Source organism: Schistocerca nitens, chromosome 1 (genome assembly GCF_023898315.1).
Source record: "Schistocerca nitens isolate TAMUIC-IGC-003100 chromosome 1, iqSchNite1.1, whole genome shotgun sequence".
NCBI classification, from domain to species: Eukaryota; Metazoa; Arthropoda; class Insecta; order Orthoptera; family Acrididae; genus Schistocerca; species Schistocerca nitens.
Window position 1 is genome coordinate 144843771 of NC_064614.1, and position 23307 is coordinate 144867077.

The window sequence follows — 23307 nt, forward strand, 5'->3', positions numbered from 1 at the left end:
CTCCCCGGAATCTACGGGGGTGACTTGGGTGTGCAGATGTGGTGCAGCTCCCTCCAGCGATCTACCAAGGCGTCACTGCTTCCGTGCCGTGACGCGTCGGCGCTGTTATCAGGGGCGAAGGCGGACACGGCGGCTATTAGGTTGCTGGTCCTAATGCTCTGGCTGGTCAGTGTATGCCCAATTTGCCGCTGCGATTCTTGTGTTAATCTCAATTTCCCAATTTCTATTGCATTCTGTTGGCTAAAAGTACTGCCCAAATATATAAAAGTGTATATTATTTCAAAAGAGAATTCGTTAACTGTCGGTGAGATACCATCATTGGGTGCCATGACCTTACTTTTCTTCTTGTTAATTTGTAACTGTTCTTTGTTTGCAATATTTCTGTGACAACTTGTCACGAGCTGCAAGTACACTAGACTGTCACTTATTAGAGCAACATCGTATGCACATGCGAACCGAGTTATTGTGTTATTATCCAGTCTTATTCGAGGTGGGTGTAATTGTTTTGTGTTCTCTGTCTATCTTTTCTGAAAAAAAAACACCCTAAGTAGCTTGCAGACCAAACGGTGTTTTTAACCTAAAACAATTACAATATGTACAACTGTATGTATACAGTTTACAGAACAACCACGGAAGATGCTTTGTAAATAAAAGCGAAACGCGACTGGTGTGATTCTTTTTAATTACACTACTGGCCATTAAAATTGCTACACCAAGAAGAAATGCAGATGAACGGGTATTCATTGGACAAATATGTTATACTAGAACTGACATGTGATTACATTTTCACGCAATTTGGGTGCATAGATCCTGAGAAATCAGTACCCAGAACAACCAACTCTGGCCGTAATAACGGCCTTCATACGGCTGGGCATTGAGACAAACAGAGCTTGGATGACGTGTACAGGTACAGCTGCCCATGCAGCTTCAACATGACGCCACAGTTCATCAAGAGTAGTGACTGGCGTATTGTGACGAGCCAGTTGCTCGGCCACCATTGACCAGACGTTTCCAATCGGTGAGAGATCTGGAGAATGTGCTGGCCAGGGCAGCAGTAGAACATTTTCTGTATCCAGAAAGGCCCGTACAGGACCTGCAACATGCGCTCGTGCATTATCCTGCTGAAATGTAGGGTTCCGCAGGGATCGAATGAAGGGTAGAGTCACGGGTCGTAGCACATCTGAAATGTAACGTCCACTGTTCAAAGTGCCGTCAATGCGAATAAGAGGTGACCGAGACGTGTAACCAATGGCACCCCATACCATCACGCCGCGTGATACGCCAGTATGGCAATGACGAATGCACGCTTCCAATGTGCGTTCACCGCGATGTCGCCAAACACAGATGCGACCATCATGATGCTGCAAAAAGAACCTGGATTCATCCGAAAAAATGAGGTTTTGCCACTCGTGCACCCAGGTTCGTCACTATGTACACCATCTCAGGCGCTCATGTCGGTGATGCAGGGTCAAGGGTAACCGCAGCCATGGTCTCCGAGCTGATAGTCCACGCTGCCTGCAAACGTCGTCGAACTGTTCGTGCAGACGGTTGTTGTCTTGCGAACGTCCCGATCTGTTGATCGAGACGTGTCTGCACGATCCGTTACAGCCATGCCTGTCATCGCGACTGCTAGTGATACGAGGCCGTGGAATCCAGCACGGCGTTCCGTGTTACCCTTCTGAACCCACCGATTCCATATTTTGCTAACAGTCATTGGATCTCGACCAACGCGAGGAGCAATGTCGCGATACGATAAACCGCAATCGCGATAGGCTACAATCCGACCTTTATCAAAGTCGGAAACGTGATGGTACGCATTTCTCCTCCTTACACGAGGCATCACAACAACGTTTCACCAGGCAACGCCGGTCAACTGCTGTTTTGTGTATGAGAAATCGGTTGGAAACTTTCGTCATGTCAGCACGTTATAGGTGTCGCCACCGGCGCCAACCTTGTGTGAATGCTCTGAAAAGCTAAACATGTGCATATGACAGCATCTTTTTCCCGTCGGTTAAATTTCGCGTCTGTAGCACGTAATCTTCGTGGTGTAGCAATTTTAATCGCCAGTAGTGTAGATTGCAGTCAGCTCAAGATGGATAGCCGATAGTAACAGATGAAACAAAAAGCATTGCAGATAATACTGCTTCTTGTCTAGTATCAGTTATGGCTTCAACTAATAGATGAATGAATAACTATGAATGTCGTTCCAGTGTGCGGCCAGACCTGTTCGCTCCATTTGTAAAGCCTGCTCGGCTCTACCTGGTCAGACTGCCTCGTAACGGTGCGCGCTCGCTGTCGTCGTGTTGCAGGCGGCCAGACCAAGGAGGAGGTGATCGAGACGAACGAGCGCCTCCGGGCGGTGCGCGTGCGCCTCGAGGACTCGTACGACACGGCCAAGCGGTCGCTCATCACGCTCATGAGCAAGTACACCGAGAGCAAGAACGTCCGCAACGTCTTCCAGCGCTACAACCTGCTCAAGGCCATGATCAAGGTGAGGGAACCACAGCTGCCGCACCGCTGCGCTCCACTCGGCACCACCTAGGTGGGTGGTCGCTTCCTCATTCATCACCGTCAGCTCACGAGCACTGAACGTGCAGGTCCGCTTGTTTTTCTTTCTTTTTTGGGGAAGGAGGCACGGGGCTAGGATGGGCGCTGCGACCGTATGGATTGTATGGAAATGTGCATGTGGTGTGGGTGACGAAATAAAATGCAATGTCTCTCGTCAACTCGCCGAAAGTCAAAGTTCTAAACTGGTCAGAAGTCCTATACCTTGTAAGGGGTCCGTAGGCCCTTACTATAAATTTGCACTCGGCACAGGTCGATAGGGCGATGCACACATAGCCGACGCATGTAATCGGGGTTCGGCTAGGCTGTACCAGCTATACCCATTGCTCAAGGGCAATGGACTGACCACCGAAGTTAAGCTAAAAATCTGGAAGATGGTGGTCCTTCCTGCAATTCTTTATGGCTGTGAGGTCTGGGGCATGGCCGCAGACACTCACCTAAGAAAAGTACAAATAGTACAAAACAAGGCCCTTAGGATAATCACAGACGCTCCCTGGTTCGTACCAAATACACTCATACACATAGACACAAACACACCCACAATCACCACAGTCATCCAACAAAGAACACAATCTTTCTACTCTAAAGCAGAACACTCACCATACGAGACCATCACTAGCTTGGGAGCTGACCCACTACATGTTAACTACAAGCATCCCAAGAATACACTAACCAGACACTTTAGGTACTAAGACACACTAAAACACTACACAAAGAAAACAACAATACTCTATAAAACATGTTAAAATCCAACAAAACCATGCAACAGGAAACCCAAGCTGAGACAGAAGGCATTAAGGCAAAAGCCACAGGACCTTTGAAACTACATGGGCAGATGCCCAGACATGAGCAACATCGATAGGGCGAACAATCGATAGTGTCGTGTTGCGAGAGCGAGTGTGGAGTTGAGCCAGTGTCATGTTGCGGGTAGAGGTGTGTGGAGGCCAGTTGTTGTAATGCAAGGCTTTAACGACAAAGGGAGTTGCCATCGCCGTGATTAAACCCCTTTGTACTAGAAATAATACCGGGAAAGTGAAGAAGTATAATTACGGAAGTGGTCAGTGACATTTCTAGTGCCGATATTTTGGTTTCGCGTCTACCGCGCCGGCATCACCTTGGATTGCAGTGTTGGATTGCAGTGTTGGATGCAGTGATGGATTAGCGTGTGACGATAATAGAAAATGACGAAGCCTGTGCTGAGATTAGCCGTAATTAGATATGTATGACGAAGGCAGTGGCTGTCTCCTCCTTTTTGTGTTTTTGAGACGAATATAGGTTCGTGATTAGTGAAACTGTGTTGGCGTTTTTCTTGTTACCGGACATTTCATTATTACAGCATTGAGAAGGACGAACTGGAAAGTAACAACTTCCGTAGCAGTCAATTCCGATTGCCAGCCCCATTAGGTACACGGTCACATTAATAATAATTATTGGGCTGCTATTCGATCAGATCAGGTCGGGATAAATAAACGGAGGTGTTACAACCTGCTCTGAGCTCACACGTGCTACTGCACGGAAAGACTTAGCCAATATTACACAGTGAAAAAACTCTTCACAATGGGCCTCCGTAAACGTGACTGGACTAGTTTCATCTATTGGCTACGTTCCATCTATGGGGAACCAACACACATCCATCGCAATGTACCCAATGCTCCACAATTTAATATAAATGCAGGCAGTATTTACTAGGCAGAGATCACATACGCACTGATAGTTTTTTTTTTTTAAGTTTCACAAATTCGAGATTATTTCCCATATGAACATAGAAAAATCGAAAGTCACAGTTCACAATGAATTAATTTCAGAGCCTGGCCGAGTTTCTTAAGATCTTGGGGGCGATTGAATAAACCACGATTAATTGCGTGAGTTATCTTTAGAAAACCGTTGATCTTCCACAGTATCTCAAACTATAAATTCCACAATAGCCACACTCTGAAACGTTATAAGTGCGACTTGTGTCACACCCAACCCGAAAAGTAACAAATCCATCAGATGCCGAAAAATTTCTGTGTTCGAAAGTAGGAAGTCTGAATAATTCCCACACGCAAACTAGCGCCTGTTTCACCGTTCATCAGACAAAACTTTCTCGAAACACAGACTAACACAGGCTGACCACCTCCATCGGCGTCCGAACATATTACCTCCTCTCCAAAATCCCGCTGTTCACCTAGCAAACCTCGTTCAAGCACCACTGAAATAATTTAAACTACTGAAAACGAAAAATGCTGAAATTCTTAATTTTAACTTTATATACAGTTATGATTCATCACATCACTTGGAAAATTTTCCGAAAAATATACTGTTATCAGTTTTCTTCTATCTACCATAGTTTATTTATAAACAATATTTCCTATGGTTTTCCTCCGTTTTCGGAGTTATATGTGTAAATACGAGGGCGGTTCAGAAAGTAACCTCCGATTGGTCACAGTGCGGGTTGTGGGGGGAGTAGCGACGCCATCTGTGCGTTCACGCACTCAACAGGTCAGTCGGCATCAAGCCGTGGTCGAGTGAACGTCGTACCTGCGCTAGTTTAGTTTTTGTGGCAGTTTGAAATGTGTGCTGCAATAGAAAACCCCGCCAAATGTGAAGTGCGTGCTGTCATAAGGTTTTTTACAGCCAAAGGATATTCTGCAGCAGCTATTCATCGTGAGCTTTGTGCCGTGTACGGACCAAGAGTTATGAGTGAAGGAGTTGTCCGTGAATGGGTACGTTTATTTAAAAAGTAGACGAGAAAACGTTCATGATGAAGAGAGGAGTGGTAGACCATCATTGGTGACTGACGAAATCGTTCAGACAGTTGATGCAAAAGTTCGTGAAAATCGACGTTTCTCAATGTCGGAGTTGTCTACTGGTTTTCCACAGATTTCTAAGACTCTCTTGTACGAGATAGTGACAGCAAGATTGGGTTACCGTAAGTTCTGTGCACGATGGGTGCCCAAAATTCTTACCGACCACCACAAAACTCAAAGAATGGCCTCTGCATTAGACTTTCTGTCACGTTATGAGGACGAAGGAGAACCATTGTTAAACAGAATCGTGACCGGTGACGAAACCTGGATTAAGTGCGTGAACCCTGAGACAAAAGAACAATCAAAGATGTGGGCACATTCAAATTCGCCTACCAAACCAAGAAAAGCCTCGCAAGATTTTTCTGCCAGAAAACTGATGGCAACGGTGTTTTGGGATGCCAAAGGGGTGTCGTTGGTTGAATTCATGGAACGTGGTACGACCATTAATCAAGACGTGTGCTGTGAAACAATAAAAAAGTTACGACGGGCTATACAGAACAAACGCCGTGGTATGCTGACTTCCGGTATCGTTTTTTTGCACGATAACGCCCGTCCTCACTCTGCTCGCAGAACAACGGCCCTTCTTGAGTCCTTCAAGTGGGACGTTATCAACCATCCACCTTACAGCCCAGACCTGGCGCCAAGTGATTATCACCTCTTCATGCATTTGAAGAAATGGCTCGGGTCACAGCGGTTTGATGACGACGAAGAGCTCAAAGATGCGGTCACAGGCTGGCTCCAGGCACAAGCGGGTGATTTTTATGCAGAAGGAATTTCAAAGCTTGTGAAGAGATACGATAAGTGCCTCAATCGCTATGGAGACTATGTAGAAAAATAGTGCAAAGATGTAGTTGTAAGATGTATATATTAAAATATTTTTATTTAACTTGGTGTATTTTTTTGAATCAACCGGAGGTTACTTTCTGAACGGCCCTCGTATTAACAAACAGTTTGAATTATACATTAAATAATTTTCTATGTATCTGAAGTTTACACTGCTGCCGCTACTTGTAATGTTTCTCTATTTATTTAGTAAGAAAAGTTATTTTTAATTGCGTAAAATCCACTTTTCGGCCTCTCATTTAAATGTATGAATAATTTCAGGAAATCTATTTCCACAGTCCGCTACAGTTCTACGAGAGTGTCCACAAACTTCTCGTTTGTTACAATCGGATAATGTGTTGCCGGGATATTTGCTTTTACAGCTCAGAAATTATTTATAACATTTAACTTAAAATAACTTATAAACATTTTTTCGCCCATAATGGCTACGTTTGTGAACGGTGAGTATGAGGGATAATTATTTATTTGTAATTTCTGTGACTGATAGCAGAAATTACAAATAAATAACTTATGAACCAAGGTGTGTCTTCGCACGTGTAATCGTCCATCTTTCCCGCTTCAACTGGGCCTACTGGCGCTTCAGTGACACATATGATTCAACATTTATTAATTTTGAGGTAAGCTATAATTTTGCAGTGAACGCGAAAAGCGGCAGTGAGAAACGAGCAACCGTTGTGTTGCCCAGCGGACGGGTTTTCCCATTGACGCGGTCACCTCAGCGGTCGGTGGAAGTCCAGAGACAACCCCATCTGTGGAGCGTAGTGTGGAACAGGCCCTCCACGTGCAGCCATCAAGCTGATTTCAGCTGTCAACATGAATACGACCCGATATTAGCCGCTGCCGGTGCGTCCGCGGTCGCGTGTTGGTGACTAATTAAAGTGCCTCACCCTTTTACAATAAGCTGTCGTGTTACAGCGCGGTTATCGCCATTCTTTACACTGTCTGGATGCAAGCTGCCACATCTTCCTCTCTCGGCCAGGCATCACATCTTGGAGTACGTTCTCGATTATTTGTTGGAAATACACTGGTGTGCACAACCTAAGAACGAAAGTAACTTAGCCGGCCGCTGTGGCCGAGCGGTTCTAGGCGCTTCAGTGCGGAACCGCGATGATGCTACGATCGCAGGTTCGAATCCTGCCTCGAGCATGGATGTGTGTGATGTCCTTAGGTTAGTCAGGTTTAAGTAGTTCTAAGTCTAGGGGACTGATGACCTCAGATTTCAAGTCCCATGGTGTTTGGAGCCATTTTTGAAAGTAACTTTCGCATAATGTGTCACTGTCCAGTAAATAGCTTGGTGAATCTTGGCTCATATGTGCAAAGAACTACCACAGCCTAGTACAGATAGTATCTCAGAGAAACACGCAGTGAGACGAACAAAAACGACACTTTCATTCAAAGACAATAATTACACTGGAGCAACAGCGATTAACCACGCTCCCCTAGACATTACAAAAAGGTGTACATGATTCGATTCTTAATAAGGTGCGTGATGACCACGGACGATAATGCGTGCTCTGTAACGGTCTTATTTGCCGGCCACAACGCTGGTGAGGACTTCTTTTGGTGGGACGTTATACTTCTCGGTCAGTGCGGTTGACAACTGCTGAATAGTCGCTGGAGCATGTGGACGTGCTGCTACACATCTCCCCAACGCATCCCGCAAGTGCTCGATGGGATTTAAGTCGGGGGAACGGGCAGGGCATTCCATTCACCGAATATCCTCTCGTTCCAAGAGCATCTCTACCTGCGCAGTTCGATGCGGCTGCACATTGTCATCCATAGAAATGAAGACACCGCTTAATGCACCCCTGAAAAGATGCGCATTTGGAAGGAGTGCAGTCATTCAAGTTGACTGGTGAACAGACCTTGTTCAAAGATTTCGCGGTCAGTGCACCCATGTAACTTTATGCCTCCCCACGCGTAACACCTGTATCACCAAAACGATCATGTTCCACAATGCTGGACGTACCATCAAATGGCGAGAGATGGGAATACGTGAAGCACCCAGGAACATTGAGAAATATTGAAATTTCTCGTGGTCCAGATGTTGTTGTGTGGGGAGACATAATGTTGCATGGGTGTGCTGGCCTCCAAATCTTTGAACAAGGTAGACTCACCAGTCAATGCTATTGTCACTCTGTACTCCTTCCCCATGTGCGTCTTTGCCTCTTCATTCTTATGGATGACAATGCGCGTTCCTCTTGGAACGAGAGGATTCTCGACAAATGAATTGCTTACATTTTCTATTTATTTGTCTGTTTCTTGAAAATCACAAAGCGGAAAACTGAATGTTTTGCAGATATGTAAATACATAATTTACGTAAAAGCAAGAAATTCCTAAGAAATGAAAGTATCTCTTAAAGTAATGTGTTTTTCAATTGTGATTGTCTGTGACGTGACAAAACATTTACGAATGAAATGCACCACACGCAGCCAGTAAATTCAACGTGGCACACATTGAGTCTTGTGAAACTGGCATCTGACTTTCAAGAAATATTCTTTTTTTTTTTTTTTTCAAAGTTCTTGATAGATGGGTTATAGGTCTAGAGTTCTCTGTACAAAATTTGAAAAGTTCTCCAGAATTCAGCAAAAAAATATGATCATAGCCTCTAATTCACTTCAAATTCTTCCAAGTCGAAGAGACATTTCATTTATGGTACATTTTATATTTTTATGAATGTTATGGTTCACAAATATCACCTACACTAGAGCTACTACTGCACAAGAACACCAGCTGAACACGCACAACCGAACTGTTCAAACGAACGTGGGTAGTATTCGTGCGCATGCCCCTTATGTCTTTCTTAGTTAACGTGTTCTTGTTGCCAGATAGTTACCTACTTCTTTACGAATAAGCTTTAAAGACATGTCGTCTAAATCTTCACCTTTTCTTTTAACAGGTTTCCATGATAATCTTCTGTTTAACAAATATTCTGGAACTGTTGTGTGTGTTCATGATCGTCTTCTAAATGTGACAATAAGTTCGCTGTCTCCAATACACAAAAGAGCGCCGCGAATTCTTACCACCGCATCTCCGTAGTACTTCAGATTGCAGAACGCTTCGCGTAGCGAAGTAATTGTACGTTACCACGACCATTAAACACACTGCAGAATCTGCCTGTGCCACAGTTTTACTTTAAATATCTAACTTAAATTAGACAACGAAACATTACGTAATCTTGCTCAGATGGCTAACCAATTGGGGGATCTGATCGTCCTGCTACATGAGGACAAAGTCTTCCGGTTGGAGTAAGGGCATACAACTATTGTACGAATTTCTATTTTTATGTAGTGAAAGAGGATCACTCATTATTGCAGTTACCTCATAAGCTATTTGCCCCACAAAAAATGTAATTAAGGTTTTTTGTAGAACTCTTGGGCAGCTATTAAGGTTTGTGATCAAATTTCTTTTCGCAAACTGGCAAATTATTTTTTACGACATTAATATTTCCCCTGTTTCCTTCGCGAAATTCTCCAGAACTACTGAAATTTTGTACAGTGAATTCTGAAACTATGTATCTATCAAGAACTGTGAAAAAATATATATTTCTCGAACATCGTGTGCCAACTTCATCAGATCGACAGCTTCATTTCGCCGAGTGCGGCGTACTTCCGGCTAGTGACACCATTTACCACAATTGGTGCCCTTTCGAATTTAAAACATAATTTCGTAGTGACAGCTACGTATCACACACAATAATGCGTGACGCAAAGCGCAAAAAATCTCAAAATCGCCAAACGAGGACATTATACAGTGTAAAGTCTTATGATTATTAATTTCGAAACTCCAAAATAACTATGTCGAAAGATTCATCGTAAAACTACGATGTGGGTCTATAAGGCTTAAGAGAATCGTTTGGTATAAATCAAGTGCAATACATTAGAGAGCGAAAAAAAAAACACGCAGGAAAAACGTTGTTGTTAATTGTTATACAAATATAAAGACTTTTGCCTGAAATGAATACATCCGCTCTTTATTTAGAAAAAAGAATAGATTTTACAGTATCACACCAGATAGCTGCTTTCAAATAGTACTTGTCTCGTGTGACGGACACAGTTTCTCGGAACGGTACTGCAGTGGCCTCAATACAGGCTGTATCGCAAGGGATACACACTATGTGATCAAAAGTATTCGGACATCTGGCTGAAAATGACTAACAAGTTCGTGGCGCCCTCCATCGGTAATGATGGACTTCAGTATGGTGTTGGTCCACCCTTAGCCTTGATGGCAGCTTCCAGTCACGCAGGCATACGTTCAATCAGGTGCTGGAAGGTTTCTTGGGAAACGGCAGCCCATTCTTCACGGAGTGCTGCACTGAGGAGAGGTATCGATGTCGGTCGGTGAGGCCTGCCACGAAGTCGGCGCTCCAAAACATCCCAAAGGTGTTCTGTAGGATTCATGTCAGGACTCTGTGCAGGCCAGTCCATTACAGAGATGTTATTGTCGTGTAACCACTCAGTCACAGGCCGTGCATTATGAACAGGTGCTCGATCGTGTTGAAAGGTGCAATCGCCATCACCGAATTGCTCTTCGACAGTGGGAAGCAAGAAGAGCTTAAAACATCAATTTAGGCCTGTTCTGTGATATAACCAAGCAAAACAACAAGTCCCCACCATGATAAACACGACCACACCATAACACCACCGCCTCCGAATCTTACTGTTGGCACTACACACGCTGGCAGATGACGTTCACCGGGCATTCACCATACTCACACCCTGCCATCGGATCGCCAAATTGTATTCCGTGATTCGTCACTCCACACAACGTGTTTCACTGTTCAATCGTCCAATGTTTACGCTCCTTACACCAAGCGAGGCGTTGTTTAGCATTTACCGGCTTGATGTGTGACTTATGAGCAGGTACTCGACCATGAAATCCAAGTTTTGTCACCTCCCGCCTAACTGTCATAGTACTTGCAGCGGATCCTGATGCATTTTGGAATTCCTGTGTGATGGTCGGAATAGACGTCTGTCTATTGCACATTACGACTCTCTTCAACTGTCGGCGGTCTCTTTCAGTCTACAGACGAGGCCAGCCTGTACGCCTTTGTGCCGTACGTGTCCCTTCACGTTTCCACTTCACAATCACATCGGAAACAGTGGACCTAGGTATGTTTAGGAGTGTGGAAATCTCGCATACAGACATACGACACAAGTGACACCCAATCACCTGACCACGTTCGAAGCCCGTCAGTTCCGTGGAGCGCCCCGTTCTGCCCTCTCACGATGTCAAATGACTGCTGAGGTCGCTGATATGGAGTACCTGGCAGTAGGTGGGAGCACAATGCAGCTAATATGAAAAACGTATTTTATGGGGGCGTTCGGATCCTTTTGATCACATGTTGTGTCTTCTTCAACACGCAATTGCGGCCAGTCACCGCATAGGTTCGTGTACGGCCGTCGTAACTGAAACCTCCCTTACTTGCGATTCACACACACACACACACAGAGAGAGAGAGAGAGAGAGCGACGAGCGAAAACATTAACACCACCTGCTTAGTAGCGCATATTAACACCACCGATTGCGAATGGGTTGGACTCGATGAGTCCTTGGTTGGCGTCCAGGCGCATTTAGCGTCGCATGTCTACGGACAGGTCACACAATTCCCATGTATCACAGGACAGTGGGTTGTGGGCGCGAAGCTTGTGCTCTGTAGTGTGCCACAAGTGTTCTATCGTGTTCATATCAACCGAATCTGGAGCCCAAGATTTTAACGTCGATGTAGTATCAGGCTGCTCAAATCGTTTTAGCACGATTTTGGTCTTGCGAAACGGACAGTTATTCTGCTGAAAAAGTGAAATCCCCATTTGGAAAGATATCAAGTATGAAGAGATGCAGGTGGCCCTCTTAATAATGTTTACGCAGTGTCATAATGCTTTCAGCTTCTACGACAGTTGCCAGAAGCCCTGGAGAACGTCCCCCTTAGCATACTTTCTGCCCTTACCATCCTGTACCCGTGACGCTGTGTGTATTTCCATTGGCCGTTCGCCAGGATGACGGCGTATCCTCTGACCGTGGTGACCGAGCGGTTCTAGGCACTTCAGTCCGGAACCGTGCGACTACTATGGTCGCAGGTTCGAATCCTGCCTCGGGCATGGATGTATGTGACGTCTTTAGGTTAGTTAGGTTGAAGTAGTTCTAAGTTATACGGGACTGATGACCTCAGATAGTGTTCGGAGCCATTTGAACCATTTTGAACGGCGTATCGCCGGGCATGATTAGCCGAGCGGTCTGGGGCGCTGCAGTCATGGACTGTGCGGCTGATCCCGGCGGAGGTTCGAGTCCTCCCTCGGGTATGAGTGTGTGTGGTTGTCCTTAGGATAATTTAGTTTAAGTAGTGTGTAAGCTTAGGGACTGATGACCTTAGCCGTTAAGTTGAAAGGTGGCTACACTGAGCCACAGCGCCAGAGATCGCGCCAGAGAGTATTGTTCCGCCACCTCCACTGGCAGTGATTATTGAGAAGTAGCGGAGGGCAGTGCTTGCTGAGATGTCGTAGTGAAGAGTGCTTGTCGAGAAGTCGTAGTGGACAGTGCTTGTCGAGATGTTGTAGTAGGGAGTGCTTGTTCCATGTTTTATGCAGTTGTTTGATGGGCTAGACAGCAGATGTTGTTCTAATGGAGATATTGTAATGATCAGAGTGCTTTTCGTCAATATATATGAAGGTAACAAAACTCCTTTTTTTCTCATTATTTCAATGTCCTGAATAATGCGTCATTACAGGTTCAGTCAACAAAGCATCTGGCTTGTGTTCTTGTATTAGAGTGTAATTCTGGTTTTCTGCGCAATTATAGTATTTCTAATTTTTTTTTATCACTTCAGTATAAATGGTATTTGAAATTTCTTGTCTTATTAAAGAAGAACCGTGCCAGATGTGTACATTGAGTCATACTTCCACACACAGAACAGTTATACTTGTGCTTTGGTTTCGTAGGTTTTATAGTGCATGGGGGCTTAATTATTTTAAATGAAAATAATTTTAAATTTTCAGTCGCTGTCTGTCCGATTACGAAGTCTCGTAAACGGTTGGCCCTGACTAGTATTACTGCTCGATCTGACTGCATAGAATAACAACAAAGGATGAAAGAAAATTTCCGTTAACACAATTAACTAATTAAGTCCCCAGCAACTATAAAACCTACGAAACCAAAGCACAAGTATAACTGTTCTGTGTGTGGAAGTATGACTCAACGTACACATCTGGCACGGTTCTTCTTCAGTAAGACAAGAAATTTCAAATACCATTTATACTGAAGTGATAAAAAAAATTAGAAATACTATAATTGCGCAAGAAAACCAGAATTACACTCTAATACAAGAACACAAGCCAGATGCTTTGTTGACTGAACCTGTAATGACGCATTATTCAGGACATTGAAATAATGAGAAAATGGCTCTGAGCACTATGGGACTAAACTGCTATGGTCATAAGTCCCCTAGAACTTAGAACTACTTAAACCTAACTAACCTAAGGACAGCACACAACACCCAGCCATCACGAGGAAGAGAAAATCCCTGACCCCGCCGGGAATCGAACCCGGGAACCCGGGCGTGGGAAGCGAGAACGCTACCGCACGACCACGAGATGCGGGCGAAATAATGAGAAAAAAAAAGGAGTTTTGTTACCTTCATATATATTGACGAAAAGCACTCTGATCATTACAATATCTCCATTAGAACAACATCTGCTGTCTAGCCCATGAAACAACTGCATAAAACATGGAACAAGCACTCCCTACTACAACATCTCGACAAGCACTGTCCACTACGACTTCTCGACAAGCACTCTTCACTACAACATCTCAGCAAGCACTGCCCTCCGCTACTTCTCACTACTTCTCAATAATCACTGCCAGTGGAGGTGGCGGAACAATACTCTCTGGCGCGATCTCTGGCGCTGTGGCTCAGTGTAGCCACCTTTCAAAGTCCCATAAGATTTCACACACATTTGAACATTTGTTTTTGAACGGCGTATCCGAACACGACCATCACCCTCATGTAACAAATATCGACCTGGTTTAACAAGAAAGACGATATATCCGAGCAGGCGACACGTTTCCATTGAGCCACAGTCCAGTCTCAGAGATACCGTGCGCAGTGCCATCGTAATTGACGACGTCGTCAGGTCAACGTGAGGAATGATACGGGTCATCTGCTGCACAGACCCGTATTCAACCTGCACACTGACCGCTGCGCTCCAGAACACGTGCGTCTGCTGTAACACTGCATTCTGTCGTCAGATCTGCCACAGATCAACCGCCTAAGGATCGGGCTAGGCTCTGAACTCCGCGTTCTGAGACGGGGCGTTGATGTCCACCACCATGTGGCCTACTCGTGGTTTCAAACACACTCACACGCGAACTGCCGTCAGACGGTCGTGTTTCTCAGGTAAAATGGAGATAAGCGTTTGGCGTCATTGGCCGTGAGGCCCCTTGCGGGGCAGGTCCGCCCGCCTTGGTGCAGGTCTTATTACATTCGACGCCACATTGGGCGACCTGCGCGGATGAAATGATGATGAAGACAGCACAACACCCAGCCCCTCAGCGGAGCAAATCCCCGACCCAGCCTGGTATCGAACCCGGGCCCGTAGGACGGCAATCCGTCACGCTGACCACTCAGCTATCGTGGCGGACTCTTTCTCTGGTGCCGACCCATAACGATCTGTCCTTTGTCAGCGATGCTGTTGTGTCAGCGGATTTCGCCGCATGCATCCCGTATCGCCGCTAGATTGGTTCCCCATTCGTCTCTGCTCCACTTGCCTACTTCACTTGCCGCGTCACAACGCCATCAAATGGCGAGGAGAAAAACGATCTAATAATAACATCGGAGCAGGGTATGCGATGTAAAACTGAGCAACATTTGCCAGTTTACCATAGTTCTAAAATGCACAGCTCGGGACCAATGGCCATGTACAGGCTGTTACAAAAAGGTACGGCCAAACTTTCAGGAAACATTCGTCACACACAAATAAAGAAAAGATGTTATGTGGACATGTGTCTGGAAACGCTTAATTTCCATGTTAGAGCTCATTTTAGTTTCGTCCACCTACGCTGAATGGAGCACGTTATCATGATTTCATACGGGGTACTCTACCTGTGCTACTAGAACGCCTTTACAAGTACGACACAACATGTGGTTCATGCACGATGGAGCTCCTGCACATTTCAGTCGAAGTGTTCGTACGCTTCTCAACAACAGATTCGGTGACCGATGGATTGGTAGAGGCGGACCAATTCCATGGCCTCCACGCTCTCCTGACCTCAACCCTCTTGACTTTCATTTATGGGGGCACTTGAAAGCTCTTGTCTACGCAACCCCGGTACCAAATGTAGAGACTCTTCGTGCTCGTATTGTGGACGGCTGTGATACAATACGCCATTCTCCAGGGTTGAATCAGCGCATCAGGTATTCCATGCGACAGAGGGTGGATGCACGTATCCTCGCTAATGGAGGACATTTTGAACATTCCTGTAACAAAGTGTTTGAAGTCACGCCGGCACGTTCTGTTGCTGTGTGTTTCCATTCCATGATTAATGTGATTTGAAGAGAAGTAATAAAATGAGCTCTAACATGGAAAGTAAGAGTTTCCGCACACATGTCCACATAACATATTTTCTTTCTTTGTGTGTGAGGAATGTTTCCTGAAAGTTTGGCCGTACCTTTTTGTAACACTCTGTATGTTGTGTGTTGTTAAAATTCGTGGTCAACCCTTCAGCTATTATTTATTTTACACAATACGCCACTAGTTTCGCTCAATGAACAGTAGTATTAACCTTAGCTGGCATAAACGACAGGAAAGTTATGCCATAAGCTGAAAAAAAGTAATTTGCTCTTTTAAGCCCACCATAGTACTAAAAACTTCTAACCCGCCAGGGTAGCCGAGAGCGCTAATGCGCTGCTTCCTGGACTCGGGTAGGTGCGCGCGCCCCGGATCGAATCCGCCCAGCGGATTAACGACGAGGGCCGATGTGCCGGTCAGCCTGGATGTGGTTTTTAGGCGGTTTTCCACATCCCGCTAAGTGAATACCGGGCTGGTCCCCCAGTTCTGCTTCAGTTACACGGCTCGCAGACATCTGAACACTTTCGCACTATTCCATGGATTCCACTCGACGCAGACAGTTGGGGTACACTAATTCCGTCCCGGGGGGTACGGGGTGGCGGCCGGAAGGGCATCCGGCCACCCCTTAAACATTAACATGCCAAATCCGATTAACGATGGCTGACCCTAAGTAACTGCGGGACAAGGCTCAAGCGATAGATAGCACGTACAAACTTCTCACAATAATAGCTGTGTTTTTCGTCAGGAAGCACATCCACATCGACAGCTAGTCGTTGGTGGTAGTGTTGCTCGCAGCTCTCCACGGTAGCCTATTTCTGCAACCCTCTTCATCACTACTTAACTACAGCAACCTACATCCATATCAGCCCGCTTACTGCATTCATTCCTTGGTCTTCCTCTACAGTTCTTATCCCACACACTTCCCTATATCACCCAAATGACTACTCCTTGAGCCGGCCGCGGTGGTCTCGCGGTTCTAGGCGCGCAGTCCGGAACCGTGCGACTGCTACGGTCGCAGGTTCGAATCCTGCCTCGGGCATGGATGTGTGTGATGTCCTTAGGTTAGTTAGGTTTAAGTAGTTCTAAGTTCTAGGGGACTGATAACCACAGCAGTTGAGTCCCATAGTGCTCAGAGCCATTTGAACCATTTGAACTACTCCTTGATGGCTCAGAATATGTCCTATAATACAATTTCTTAGGGTATTTAACTTATTTTCTCCCAATTCCATGCAGTAAGTACTCATTAACTATTCGATCTAGCTGTCATTCAATATTTTTCTACAGCACCACAATTCATAAGCTTCTATTCACGTTTTGTCTGAACGGTTTCTTGTCCGTATTTACCTTCCGTACAAGTCTACACTCGAGAGGAATGCCTCCAGAAAAGTAATCCTACCACTTAAATTTTACTTTACCAAACTGCATTTTCTTATCACAGGGAATTATTCCTAATCCTTGTGTATATAAATATGGCTTATTTCTGTCTGTCGATATTGTTATTTTTTTATTTATTTACTTTTGTTTTTATTTGAGAGTCATGGACTGCGTCACCCATCTAGAGATCATAAAATTATGCAGTTACATAGGAAACTCTCCTGATGATACCATCAGTTTGTCACATATGTATACAAGCTGTATGGAAATAGCATTTCACTGTCGTGTACATATATGACATTGAACTGATAGTTCCATCAGAACAGGTAACTCTGTAACTACAACATAGGCTCTGAAGATGGGCGACATTACCCGAAACCACTCATGTCTATATACATGTTGTTGTGGTCTTCAGTCCAGAGACTGGTTTGATGCAGCTCTCCATGCTACTGTATCCTGTGCAAGATTCTTCATCTCCCAGTACCTACTGCAACCTACATCCTTCTGAATCTGTTTAGTCCATTAATCTGTTGGTCTCCCTCTACGATTTTTACCCTCCACGCTGCCCTCCAATACTAAATTGGTGATCCCTTGATGCCTCAGAATATGCCCTACCAACCGATCCCTTCTTCTAGTCAAGTCGTGCCACAAATTTCTCTTCTCTCCAATTCTATTCAATACCTCCCCATTTGTTATGTGATATACCCATTTAATCTTCAGCATTCTTCTGTAGCACCACATTTCGAAAGCTTCTATTCTCTTCTTGTCTAAACTATTTATCGTCCACGTTTCACTTCCATACATGGCTACTCTCTCCACACAAATACTTTCAGAAACGACATCCTGACACTTAAATCCATACTCGATGTTAACAAATTTCTCTTCTTCAGAAATGCTTTCCTTGCCATTGCCAGTCTACATTTTCTATCCTCTCTACTTCGACCATCATCAGTTATTTTGCTCCCCAAATAGCAAAACTCATTTACTACTTCAAGCGTCTCAATTCCTAATCTAATTCCTGCAGCATCACCCGATTTAATTCGACTACATTCCATTATTCTCGCTTTGCTTTTGTTGATGTTCATATCATATCCTCCTTTCAAGACCCTGTCCATTCCGTTCAGCTGCTCTTCCAAGTCCTTTGCTGTCTCCGAAAGAATTACAAAGTCATCGCGCGAACCTCAAAGTTTGTATTTCTTCTCCATGGATTTTAATTCCTACTCCAAATTCTTCTTTTGTTTCCTTTACTGCTTGCTCAATATACAGATTGAATAACATCGGGGAGAGGCTACAACCCTATCTCACTCCCTTCCCAACCACTGCTTCCCTTTCATGCCCCTCGACTCTTGTAAGTGCCATATGATTTCTGTACAAATTGTAAATAGCCTTTCGCTCCCTGTATTTTACCCCTGCCACCTTTAGAATTTGAAAGAGAGTATTCCAGTCAAGTCTATATACATATAAAACGCAATTTCCCGACTGACTGAATCACTCACTCAGTCGCTGACCCATCATCGCCCATCCCAAATCACTAAGGTCGGAAATCAAAAATCGCTGAGGGTGTCTATCTTGTACCGTAGGCATCGTTTAAGAAGGGATTTGTCGAAATTCGACCTCCATGAGAGTGAAATATGAGAAGAAAAGTTGTTTTTGAAAAATGTCGCTATCAAGGCAATTTTGAAGCTAGACCTACGATATTTGGCTTTTGGTTTCGCGGTCAGAAATAAAGAACTACCCGTTTCACAATTTTTGAAAATTTAACTCCTGTGAGTACGAAATAGTGGGGGAAATTTTTCAAAAGAAAGTCGTTGTTATAGAACTAATACAGTACTTTTAAAGCTACATCTATGAAAATTGGTATTTGAATTCTCGGCTAGAAATTTAAAAAAAAAATACATGTTTCAGTGTTTTTGGAAATGCAACCCCTAAGGATGTGAAATAGAGGATGAAAACATTTAAGAAAATATTTCGTTATATAAAAAAATGTTAAACCTAAATCTAGGAAAATTGGTATTTTACTTCTCGGATGGAGATAAAGAAATATGTGTTAGAGGATGAAAGTTTATATGGGAATATCACCACAAGAACGCAAAAGGCATGATTAATGAAAACCTAGTACTCCAGCTGCAGAATTTCTTTTTGGTCAGAAGTACATTCGGAAAAGAGCATGCTTCTATGGCCTTCATTTTCGTGAAAAGTTTATGGCGTGAACAACATAAAAATGGATTAAAGACAGGCAAAAAAAGTCTGTGCAAACGATACAGGCTACGAAAGAGACAGAAAACAAGCCTTTCTTTACTTAAGTTTGTATTCGATGGCAGTAGATTTCTACAGCCACATAGTCACCTTATTAAATGTTTAACGGCTTTTGCAAGTTATAGACTCAGGTTGACTAAACATTGGTGACGAATCTCTTCCATCTGGAACTGTTTCCATTACGGGAATAATTTCTGTAATATGATGGCATAGAAGAGAAGAATCGTAACCAGAGACCGGTTTTCTGTTTGCTTCTTTATCGCCAAGGCATCGTGTGTTCAGTACGCACAGTGAGTAGTATGATTGCCACAGGGATCTACTGTGATGTCATCAAAAAATGTTTTCGATTTTAGTTGAATTAATATATGGCGTTGCAGCTTTTGGGGATCGCAAGGCAATCCGTTCCAGAGTTAAATGGCTACAATCTAAAACAATGAGTGTAAGTTCGTTTTCCTTTTGCTCAATCATAAGGTAAGTTAGTCTTCATATAGCAGGTATCTTGAGACGAAGGATATTCCACTGATGTCCTTAGGTTAGTTAAGTTTAAACAGTTCTAAGTCTATGGGACTGATGGCCTCAGATATTAAGTCCCATAGTGCTCAGAGCCATTTGAACCATTTTTGAACCTATCAGATATTGTGCGAAGAAGTTTGAATTCAAATGTTGAGAGAGAAAGGCACAGGGTGCAATAATCAAGCCGTTTGCGTGTTTACACCCAAACTCGACAATGTCGAATGAAAAAATCTTACCAGACAAAGAACAAGTGGCGCGCAGAAAGCAGACTATATAGCTGTCGTGATATAAACATTTTTGGATGCACTAGTTAGCGTATTACATGTTTTTTTTGTTACTGTTGATTTCCTGGTTCTCATTTCATAGCGAACGAGTATACAGGAAGCTCAAAGTAACGGCGTCATTCGAAGGAGGTACTTCCGCTTAACGAGGCGGCGACTCCGCGGTAACCACGGAGGTGGTGACTGCTGTGTCTCTCCATTTACTGTCGCGCGTCGTGCACTTGCGACCGACGGCGGACGGTCATATTTCGTTTGCCACATCCTCTTTTTACACGTTCAGTTCTCCGTCTTAATGTAATAATAATAACAATAAAAAATAGTTGCCCCGTTAGCAGCTACACAAAGTCACTACCGAACGGCGGTCGACTTTTACCGTACATAAGCTGCGGAAAACTTTGGACTTAATTGCATTTAACTTCACTGCAACAGCACAGACCTGAAGAGTTGCCCATCAGGAACGATAGTGCTCGAGAAAAGCACCAGGCTATTGCAACTAACGAACTGAACGGTGGAGTCAGGTTGCTGGCGCACGTGGTTGCAACTTCAGCGTAAAGTTGCCAAGTGTCGCACGAGTTGAAAAATCATTCACGAATACACTTCCCGTCGTTTATCAGATATAGTTTTACAAACTATGGAAGTATACGCCTCACAGCAAAACAAAAAAAGGCTGCCGATAAAGAAAATGAAGCACACAGTAGACACGGTAACTTCGTACACGGTCACACAATCGGCTTATGTAAATGATTAGAGTTCCAATTCTGTGTGAGTGGTAGAACGGCCACCAGGCCGCGTTAGTGCTGTTCGGGTTTAGTGCTGTTAGCAAGCCTTGTAGGTTATATAAGGGGCGTGAGTGGTAAAGTGATCACTGCGAAGGAAAGGGAGATGCTGCGTACTCGTATGAGACAGCGTAATCACCACCTGACAGAGTTTGAAAGGGGCCTCATTACGGGTCTCCATTTGGCCAACTGGTCGAATCATGCAATATGAAGACTTGAGGGTCATTCAGATGTGACAGTGGTTCGAAGTTGGACTTCTTGGGAGCGTGAGTGTGGGCATTACGGGTCTCCTTTGGCCAACTGGTCGAATCATGCAATATGAAGACTTGAGGGTCATTCAGATGTGACAGTGGTTCGAAGTTGGACTTCTTGGGAGCGTGAGTGTGGGCATTACGGGTCTCCTTTGGCCAACTGGTCGAATCATGCAATATGAAGACTTGAGGGTCATTCAGATGTGACAGTGGTTCGAAGTTGGACTTCTTGGGAGCGTGAGTGTGGGCATTACGGGTCTCCTTTGGCCAACTGGTCGAATCATGCAATATGAAGACTTGAGGGTCATTCAGATGTGACAGTGGTTCGAAGTTGGACTGCATGGGAGCGTGAGTGTGGGCATTACGGGTATCCATTTGGCCAACTGGTCGAATCATGCAATATGAAGACTTGAGGGACATTCAGATGTGACAGTGGTTCGAAGTTGGACTGCATGGGAGCGTGAGTGTGGGCATACGTGTCGTCAAGTCTCCGTTCGACCACGTCGAACCACCACAAGAGTGTACCCTCTGCGTCTGCTATCCGAGAACAAGTAATGGGCTCCTTGCAATACTCTGTGTCATCGCGCTCCACTAGTCTGAGACTTGCACCAGCCGGACTATATGGTAATTACGCGACCCTTTTCCACCACAACTCAAACGTCCGCACCTGGAATAGTAATGTGACAAGCTGTGATGGATTGCTGATGAATGGCATTGCGATGTGTTGATTGATGAATCGTGGTTCTGCACTGCACCGGATGACCATCATCTGCAAGTGTAGAAGCGACCTGAAGAGAGATCCCATTATTCCAATGTTTTGGAGACCCACAGTGATGTTACTCCTGGTGCCATAGTGTGTGAGCCATTGCATATGGCTTCAGATAGCAGGTGGCAGTGAAACTCTGGCAGAATAACAGTACATCACGGAATTCCTGCGTCACCATATGTTACCTGTCAGGCTACAGTATCTTGGTGCCATTTATGCACAGGACACTGCTCGTGCACACATAGCACATGTCTCGATGAACTCTCTGCATGATGGTTTTACTCTGATGTGGAGCCACAGTCACATAAAACTTTTTGAAAGGTATGAGGGTTGGTACTTATATAGTGGCAACTATTTATTTACAGCTCGTTCAAAATATATACGTGTTTCAAAGTTTTACTGACCCTCAAAGTAGTCACCAGCATTGTGAATACCCCTTTGCCTGTGATGTGGAAGTCATAGGATACTCTTAAGCAGTGCCATTTGTGTTTACAGTTCGAGTGGCATGGTGTGTTGCCAGACGAATTTGTAGCAGTTCTGAAGCGAATGCCGTGAAGTGTTTCCTTCAGTTTAGAAATCGAGTTGAACTTAAGAGGGCTTAAGTCAGAGGAGTACTTAGGTGGTATAACACTTAGCAGCCCCATCAGTCAAACAAATCAGTAACAGATTGCACTGTACGTGCTTGAGCTTTGTTGTACAGAATGACGGTCAGGTCCTGCAGAAAGTGTCATCACTTCTGTCTCTATGCTGTTCATTTTTGGAACACAACCTACGACCAGCTTCAGAACTGCTAGAAATTCGCCGAGCAGTAGACTGTGTCACTCGAACAGTAAACACAACTGACATTACTAAGAGTATCCTATGACTTCCACATTGCTGGCAACAGATTATACACAATGCTGGTGACTACTTCGATGGTCAGTAAAACTTTGAAACATGTATCAATTTTGTACGAGCTGTAAATAAATAGTTGCCACTATTAAAGTTCCGACCCTTGTATAACCACCATGTGACTGTACAACAGGTTTTATTACACAATCAAAATTTTGGCCTTAGGTCAATAGCAAGGGTTTCAACATTGGGTACAACTATAAACAAAGCTCAAGCTCAGTGGGAGGGGGGAACGAGGAAATGAACAGGGAAAAGGGGACTAGACATAGAGAGAGGAAAGAGGAGATGGACAAGAATTGGGTGAGGAGATGATAGAGAGGCGAGAGGCGGTGGGTGATATGGACAGATAGAGGGTGAGGAGGTGATAGACAGAGTGAGGGGGGGGGGAGGGGAGGCGAGAACACAAGATGCCGTCAAATTTTTTTTTCTTTTTTCCTTTAT

General features: G+C 44.5%; 1 protein-coding gene across 1 annotated transcript in view; it reads left to right on the forward strand.

The window, feature by feature from the left end:
• The window catches only part of LOC126222592 (uncharacterized), a 112296-nt gene that overhangs the window by 46112 nt on the left and 42877 nt on the right, over positions 1–23307 (forward strand). The window contains exon 2 of the mRNA XM_049942195.1: positions 2310–2491. Within this exon, the coding sequence (XP_049798152.1) occupies positions 2310–2491 (182 nt within the window). The remainder of the gene's footprint in view (positions 1–2309; positions 2492–23307) is intronic.